The sequence below is a fragment of the Zosterops lateralis genome (assembly GCF_965231275.1).
Source record: "Zosterops lateralis genome assembly, chromosome: 6".
In the NCBI taxonomy this organism is placed as follows: domain Eukaryota; kingdom Metazoa; phylum Chordata; class Aves; order Passeriformes; family Zosteropidae; genus Zosterops; species Zosterops lateralis.
In genome coordinates this window covers 22,845,419-22,853,801 of record NC_139761.1, presented here as the reverse complement: position 1 = coordinate 22,853,801, position 8,383 = coordinate 22,845,419, and the positions used below count along the sequence as shown (strand labels likewise).

The following is an 8,383-nucleotide window of genomic DNA, read 5'->3' as shown; positions in this document are numbered from 1 at the left end:
CACCGCAGGCCCCGCCCGGCCGGGCCGCCGCCTCCCAAACAAACAAACAACAGCCGCTCCGCTGCCATGGCGACCGCGCCCCGCCCGCCGCCGGGCCCCGCCCCTCCCGCGCGGCTGACGCGCGCCCGCCGGGGGGAGGCGGGAGGGGGAGGCGATGACGTCGCCACCCCGTTTCCACGGGAACCGCGCGCCGACGTCACGGGTTTGTGTGTTGTCAACGTCCCGCCGTCTCCCGGGCAACGTCAGGCGCCGGGCCCGGCCCCGGCAACAGCGCCGCGATTGGCCGGGGGCGCCGCGGGGCGGGGCCAGCGCGCGCCGGGACCGCCCCCTCGCCGTGTCCCCGCCTGGGCCGGGCCGGGCCTGCCCCGCGCCTCCGATGGCCCCGGCCTGAGGGGCCCCGCGGGGACAAAATGGACTGTCCGGGCTTAAGCCCAGCTGGAAACCAGGCACCACCCAGCCTCTCGCTCAACTCCCCTCTCTCCCTGTCACCCTGGCGAAATGGGGAGGAGGTAAAACGGGGAAGGGGTAAAACTTGGGGAGGAGGTAAAACTTGTAGGTTGAGATGGGAATAGTAATGGAAAACAAAGTTAAATGCAATTATAATGGCAAACAATAGTAATAATAATGATAATAAAGGGAAAGAAGATAAAACCAAACAAGTGATGCACAATATAAATGCTCACCGCCCGCTAACCAATGCCAGACCCCGCTACATTGCAGTGATTTGTGTCTCTCTGGGGTTGCCAGGTTGACACCACAGCTCTTAACAATATTTTGCTCCTTTTTCTGGGTTCTGCATTTGTCTGGAAGTAAGGTGCAAATACACTGAATGTGTCCACTGCCCTACGTACTTATACAATCCCACACACTACCTGCAGGCTGTCAAGGTGGGGAGATCTGGAAGCCTGGCTGGGATGTTGCATCACCAAACAGCCCAAAACTCCAGTGTCCAGCCCAGGTGGGCCTGGCAGACCTGGAGGGGTCCTGCACAGCTGTGCTGTGGGGCAGGAGAGAGACAGTGGTGTGTGTTGGGTGGGGCCAGGTGCCTGGTGCCCTATTTCAGCTGCATGAGTCCAAACTCACAGCTCCATACTTCAGTTCCTCTCCAGCACCAGGCAATTCTCTCCAAGCTGTCTCTAGCTTCCTGGGAAATGCTGGGTTTGCCTGGAGAAGGCATGAGGGAACCCTGTTTAGAGGAACCAGGAATGGGGAGCCCTCCAGGCTGCCATGGAGTCTTGCTGAAGCGCAGGGCGCCTTTCTCTCCAGGCTGGTGCCTGCCCACATCCACAGTGGCACCCGGTGCCCAGGGAGGCCAGCACCATCAGGTGGTGTCTCACATGGGTGAGAGGTGCCAGTTTTGCAGCCCACTGAGCTCTATTGAGATCCTAAAGCAAACAGTGACAAAGCAAGTTAACTTGCCACTGGCTTGGCAGTCGTGCCCCTGGCAGCCAGGCTCCTGGGAGGAAAGTACAGAGGACATGTCCTCCATGTGCAATCCCCAAGTCAAACAGTCCCAAACTGGACTGCTGGATCTCTTCCGTGAGAGGTCCTTGAGTTTCCAGGCCTAGACTCTATGATGTTTATGTCACGTGTTTATTGTCTGCATGTTTAATGTATGACCTTAATGGGGAAGAAAACGGACAATCTTCAGAGGCTGTTATGGGCCTGGATGATGGCAAGAGCTTTTCTTGACTTGGGATGAGCTGTGAGCAAGAGACTCTCCCCAGACCCTGTTCACTGTGCAGCGGTGGAGCAGGGCACACAGATGATCTGTAAATGTCCTACTGTCAGGTCTCTCTGCACAGGCATATACTTAACTCTGGTTGCACAGATACTTAGGAATGAGTTAACGCAAAAGATGTTTCCTCTTCCAGCAGCTACCCCCTGCCAAACCAAATTGCTTGGCAGATCTGGATGCATGGGGAGGATCAAAGCCTTCGGGCTGGGCTGGCAGTGCTCTGCACTGTTTACATGTTTATGTATTCATGACACTGTTCACCCCAGACAATTTAATAATACTGAATTTTGTATTTGTTACATTTCTTAAATACCATCTAAGGGACCTCAGCTTCCTGGGTATTCCCAATGTTTGTTCCTAGGGCCTCTCACCATGTAGCCATGCCTTATTATTTATTCTCTTTTTCTGTTACTAGGGTCTCTATTCCTGCAGTGGCAGCATCTTTGCACTGAGCTGACTGCTCCCTTTGTCTCTGCCTTGAGTGCAGCCTGGCTGTCCAGCCAGAGGTACGGCTCAGTTCGAGAAGGGTGCAAACACATTGCTTTCAAGTCTTGGCATTTCCTTTCAGGAGCGGCAACTGAATGTGACTTGCCCGAGGGCCAGGGCGGGCTGAGTCTCTGTGAGTTCCTGTGACAGCCCCATCACTACAAGAGTCGAGGACTTGAAAAGGGAGACCTTACTTGTGCTCATGACTGTCCTCCAGGGCAGCCAGCCCACCTGGCGTGATGGTGTCTGACACTGAATGGTGCAGGAGAAAGGTGACCTGGGCACTATCTCCAGTGAAGCAGGGTTGTTTCTTCAGGGAGTTACAAAGACTCAGAGTGTCCTTCTTCCTCCCAGACTATCCTTTGCGATTCTTTGTTTGTCCCGAGTCTCCTTGAGGCTTTCTTTCCCCAGAGCACTTCCCAGTCACAACAATTTAAAAGTTTCTTTTTGTCCCATGCTAAACAATCTTCAACATCCTGTCCCTTCACTTCAGCTGCTTTGTTCTCCATCTGTAACAAAATCTCCTTAGCTAACTATAGGGGCATTTTCCTTCTTCTTCTCAGCACTTCCTCCTTTGGTACCTTTGACCCATTTTACTCAAGAGCCACTGCACCAAGAGAGTAGCAGAACCCCTTTACCCAGCCCCCAGCAGAAGCATCAGTATCACTGCCCAGATACACAGGAAAGAGGTAGCTTGTGCAATGTGACCATCCAGCTCCCACCTCCAGAAAGCTCTTGGACACAACAGGAAGCCCAAGCTTTCTCTTGATTGTGTGAGTTTTTATTACAGGCATCTTCTGGGGTTCTATCAAGGAAATAAATCACAGCTGTGCTCAACTTGTTTGGATCGTGTCTGATAATCAGAAAAGTCCTGCATCATCCTGTCTGTCACTGAGTTTGAACATGCTGCCTTCCACCAAACACATTTTCCTCTCCTCTCCTTCCTGCTGATCAGTGCCCTGGGACTATAACTGTGAGCATGCACAACGCCCTGGGATGGGCTTATGGTGCTGGAGCTGGCGGGAAGATAAGAGGCCAGCTTGGCCATGGTGTTCCGGCTTTGTTGCAATGCCATGGCACACACGGCACATTGGTGGCGGCAGCAGCAGGAGTTTTGGAGTTTTATCTGGAGAACTTTGTGCTTGAATAACTCTGGGTTATGAACCCTGGCTAGTGGAGTGATGGCTGACAGCCTGGCCTTGGGGCAACAGGGTGCGGAGGAAGCACTTCAATGGGCAAAGCTCTTTTATACCTGCTGGCTGTGAGCGGTGCATGGATTTCTCAGTGTGTGCAGCAAGCTCTTCCTGGTGAGTTAGTATCCAGCATGGTGCAGGCAAAAAGTGATGAGAATAAGTGGGATGGCTTAACAGCATCATCCGCAGTAATTGGCGGCCCGTGGCACACGGCTGTGTGACCACAAGATGCCAGGATGTCTCTGCTCATGGTGTTTATTCTTTAGGATGTCCTTGTCACTCAGCCAGCTGCTGTGATTATTAATTACTATTTATACTTTGCTTTGGGTATGCACTGTACCTTTAAGACCAACAGAGGTGGGAACCCTGTTCTCCTGGAGGCTCCCAGGCTCAGTGGGAGGGTAACAGCTGTAGTGTGTCTTGAGGGGAGTTCAGGCCACTCAGATAACATGCCATGAGCCTTTCCTCCACCCTTTGCTCCCCAGCCACATCAACAGAGGGGGCAGGCTCCCACCACTGGTATTTCAACCCCCTTTTCTGCTTTTCCATCCTGTTTTCTTCTGAGCCCTGCAGCCTCTGCCTGGCTTTACAAGCCTCTCTGGGGCCAAGGGGAGGGATGGGATCCCTTGTGCCATACTGGGAGTGAATGCATTGGGGGACACCAGGAGCAGTGATTGTGCAGGTGTGTGAAGGAAGAATTTCACTTATGTCCCTGGATCCTGCCCATAAAGTCTGTACTGCAGCAGGTGCTCAGGTTATTGTGCAGATCCTCTGATAGTGTGGGGAAGATAGTGATGACATCACTTGGCTAGGCTTCTCAGTGCAGGGGAGCTATTTCATTGTGTCCACAGCAGTGCCCCCTGCATGACAGCTCTGCTGCTGAACTCTGGCTGTCTGGTCTCCTCCCCAATGACCCCAACAGTCCCTGGTTAGCTGGAGGCAGATGTCCATCATGCTGTGTGTCTAGAGAGGGAACATGGAACCATGCTACGGTCAGTGCTGCTGACAGAGAGTAGGTTGAGATGGTCATGAAACTACCAAAGGGCCATATTGCTGGCATGAACTTTCCCCTGCTGCATGGCCAAATTTAGGCACAGCCATCTCTTGCCCCTGAAGTGGGTTTTGCACTGGACCACATGCCTGAGGTGCTTTTCTGCTGTGGTTTTCCAAGGCCAGCCTGAGTTGCAAGATCAGATGAAGGAGGGTTGTGAAAGTAGGGCCAAGTTCCAGTTCTGCGCTCTGAGGCTTAGGAGCTCGCTGTTCTGTTGTAAGCCTCAGAGCTGCAAGCTTTCCCATCTCCCCGCTTGATAGGAGGAAAAGTGGAGGCCAGGAAGGTGGAGGGGTTCTGTTGGTGTGCAGGACAAGATCCCCATTGGATAGATGCTTTCTTTCTGCCCTGCTGGCACCATTGTGATGCTCAAGAAGTGCAGTGGGTATGGCCTCTTCTGTCTGGCCAGGCATTTGGGAAGAGCCATCTCCTTGCTGATGATGGTCAGCAGCCACCTCCTCCTCACCAGCACAGGACCCAGAGGTGTGGTGGGCTTGTGTGAAGCAAGGAAAAAGTCCCTCGAGGGGTGTGTCTCTGCAGATGAGGCCCAGGCACACACCACCAGAGCTGGGCAAAACCCTGCTGGCCCTGGTTGTATAGGTTTAATAATGTTGTAGTGTTCACTCAACTCATGGCCCACTCCACAGATTCCTCTTCCTGTTCCCAGCTTGCAAGGGAGGTGAGGAACCTCCATCAGCCTGGCATGCTGGTGAGGGCAACCCTCTCACCCAGGCCGGAGGATTCATGCTCTGACTCTGTTTTGTCTTTGCGGTACTGCCTGCTTCCTTTTTATGTTCTCACACATACTGTGGTAAAACGTGTGCACCCTGTGTTTGGAGCAAACAACAAACCCACGTCATGTGTTTTCGCTTTCTCTGTTTCGTTGCCTCCACGTGTTAGAAATGTGCAGCATCTGTGCACTTTCCAACTGGTACAAACAGATCATGCTTGGTCACCAGTGGGGATGGCAACAGATGGTTTGCATGGGCACCACAAAAATATTGTGGGGTTTGGTGAAGTGGATTCCCCCCCTGATTTCCAGACACTTCTTTTGGGGAAGGCAGCTTGGCTAGAGGGACCCTGGGGCAGTTTCTGGACAGCAGGGCTAAACGGTGTTTTTCTGAAATGTGCCTGGCAAATGTCTGAGACTGGAAGCTGTCAGAGGCTCTTGCCCATGCTGGGCACCGATGTGTCGACCTAGGCCCTGCTGGGGATGTGGCTGCAGAGGTTTGGCCTGTTTCTCATGGCTGGCAGGGAAGGCAGGGTTGTGGCTTTGCTAATTTGCTGGCACATCCCTCCTCTGGGCAGTGCTGAGGGCCTCCTCACCTGCAGCCTGAGGCTGCTGAAGAGACCATGCTTGCCCCACTATTTCAGTAGCTGGCATGAGAGGAATGCTGGCCGGGGCAGAGAACCCTTGGCAGCACAGGAATCTGGGGTGACTGATGCCTGTCCCGAGATGGACTAGCCCACGGGCCAGCACTGAGCTGATGAGAGCAGCAGGGGCCCCCTCAGGTCCTTTCCCAGGGAGCGGTACGGGCCGTGAGCTGCGGCAGTCCTTGGCTGTCCCCTCTGCTCTGACGGGCAGTTCAGAAATAGCAGCTGGCCCAGTTCTCCCGCCCCCGTGGCCCAGATCTCTAAGAACGGAGGTTGCTCGCGCAGCAACAGCAACAGCAGCAGCATCAAGCGCTGCATTTAGCCCATGAGCTCAAACAGAGGGAGAGGCTGCCAGCAGGATCCCAGCCTGGCTGGGTGACGCTCCTGCCTGGAGACTGCGCTGCAGGCTCTGTTTGTTGCTGTAAACACGCTCCCTGCTGCAGCTTCCCTGTTACTATCTATAGCCGCGATCTCTTGGCTCCCGTGCGAGGCGAGTCTGCGGTCTGGCTCCCACCTTAGCCTGACCTGAGCCAGGGCTGCCTGACATCCCCGTCGTGGGTGGGTGTCTCCGTGATTCGCTGCAACAAGGATCAAAACAAAACCCAAACTGGAGGAAAGGACGAGCCTCGCCCCTCTCTCTCCTGGTCGGTGGTTTCCCGGTGGCCTCTTGCCCGTGCTCCTGGCGGCTATCCCAGCCCCCCTCGCCCCCCCGAGCACTGCTCCCAAGCTCTCCCAGCCTTCCCGGGGGCTGAGCCCCCCAGGCTTCCCTGCAGGGCTTCCCACCGCCCTGTGCCATTACCCTCCCTCTCGACAATTACAAATGTACACAATAGACAAGTCAATAGTGACACATGAGCGTAACGCGCTCCTCGCTGCGGGGAGGGGTGTAAGTCGAGCTTTCCCGTGCGTGGGGCCCGCCGAGTGCCTGTGCCCGCTCAGGGCTGGAAATGGGGCTCGACTTGCACCGCAAGGCGCACCCCTGGCCGGCCGGGGCCCCTCTTCTCCGCCCTCCTTGGAGCATCTCGCTCCGCGGCAATACCGGGGGAGGGGGTCACCTGCGGCGGGCCGGCAGCCCCAGGGCGGTGTCGGTGCCCCGGAGCCCTCGCGGGGTCCCGCCGGGCGGGGGGGGAGGGGCCGTCGCGTCCCGAGCCGTCCCGTCCCGTCCCGCCCGCCGCACTTGGCTGCAGCCTGGAGCGCTTCCCGTCAGTCACGCCCCCTCGCACAGGATGTATCCCATATAAGGATATCTGCGTCAGTGGGTTCCCGAGCCCGGCCGGACCACTCCGCGCGGGGGGGAAGCTCCACGGCCGCTCCCTCCTGCTCCGGCCTGGGAACCCCCGGCCCCCGCGGCCGGCCCCCGCCCCGTGTCGCGGGTCCTTTCCGGGGGGGGCGGCGGCAGCCGGAGCGCGGGGCGGCCCCGGGGAGGCGCGGGGCGGGCGCGGGGCGGGCGGCCCCCCCCGTGGGCGCGGGTGGCGCGTTCCCCGTGACGTCGGCTGAGGGTATAAAAGGGAGGCACGGCGCGGTACTCCAGCAGCTCAGGCAGCCCCAGCGGAGGAGCGGAGAGACGCGCGGCGCGGACCGGCCACAGGACGCACGCAGCCGAGCCCTCCTCGCTTCATCCCCAAGGACGCTTCGCCACCGTCGCATCACCTCTCAGCTCCGGCTTGCGCGCACCGAGCCGACATGATGTACCAGGGCTTCTTCCGGAGAGTACGAGGCGCCGTCCTCCCGCTGCAGCAGCGCTTCCCCGGCCGGGGACAGCCTCACCTATTACCCCTCCCCGGCAGACTCGTTCTCCAGCATGGGCTCGCCCGTCAACCCGCAGGTGAGTAGCCGAGCGTGCCGGCTGCGCTCCGGGCCGGGGCGGGACCCCCCGGAGGGGACGGGACGGGGGCGGTGGCGCGGGGCTGGCCGTGCCCGATGAGGGGGTCAGGCCGGGAATGGCACGGGGAGCGGCCCCGGGGCCGAGGCGTGGCGGGCGGGGGTGCCGTAGCCCGGGCCGCGCTCTGCGACGGGTGTGTAAAGCGGCTTCATTGATAAAACGCGAGTTCATTGAGGAGACTCCGGAGCAGCGTCTGCGTCAGCGCGGACGTCAGAGATATTTATATCGGGCCGCTCTCGTGTGGAGCCGGCGCTGGCAGCGCGGCCCCGGGGACGGCGGGGAGCGGCCCGGGCGCCCCGCTGACGGCAGCCCCCCTTCCTCTGACCTACAGGACTTCTGCACCGACCTGGCCGCCTCCAGCGCCAGCTTCGTGCCCACGGTGACGGCCATCTCCACCAGCCCCGACCTGCAGTGGCTGGTGCAGCCCACTCTCATCTCCTCGGTGGCCCCCTCCCAGAGCCGCGGGCACCCCTACGGCGTCTCGGCGCCCGCCCCCGCCGCCTACTCCCGCCCCGCCGTGCTGAAGGCGCCGGGCGGCCGCGGGCAGAGCATCGGCCGCCGGGGCAAAGTCGAACAGGTGAGTCCGGCAGGATTGGAGTTGTTGGGGGAAGCGGGGAACCGCGCCGCCGGCGGGCCGCCCTGGCCGGGGGGCAGCCGGGCCC

General features: G+C 58.6%; 1 protein-coding gene and 1 long non-coding RNA gene across 2 annotated transcripts in view; both read left to right on the top strand.

The window, feature by feature from the left end:
• The first annotated feature begins 346 nt into the window (after nt 1–346).
• LOC310910774 lies at nt 347–3,061 on the top strand. Its single transcript, XR_014590393.1, has 2 exons — nt 347–509; nt 2,307–3,061. It is a non-coding gene; the product is annotated as an uncharacterized lncRNA (long non-coding RNA).
• Nucleotides 3,062–7,329: 4,268 nt separating this feature from the next.
• FOS (Fos proto-oncogene, AP-1 transcription factor subunit) overlaps nt 7,330–8,383 on the top strand; it is a 2,781-nt gene continuing 1,727 nt past the window's right edge. Inside the window, 3 exon segments of the mRNA XM_083863631.1 lie at nt 7,330–7,540; nt 7,542–7,664; nt 8,053–8,354. Of these exon segments, the coding sequence (XP_083719757.1) occupies nt 7,523–7,540; nt 7,542–7,664; nt 8,053–8,354 (443 nt within the window). The 5' untranslated portion in view covers nt 7,330–7,522.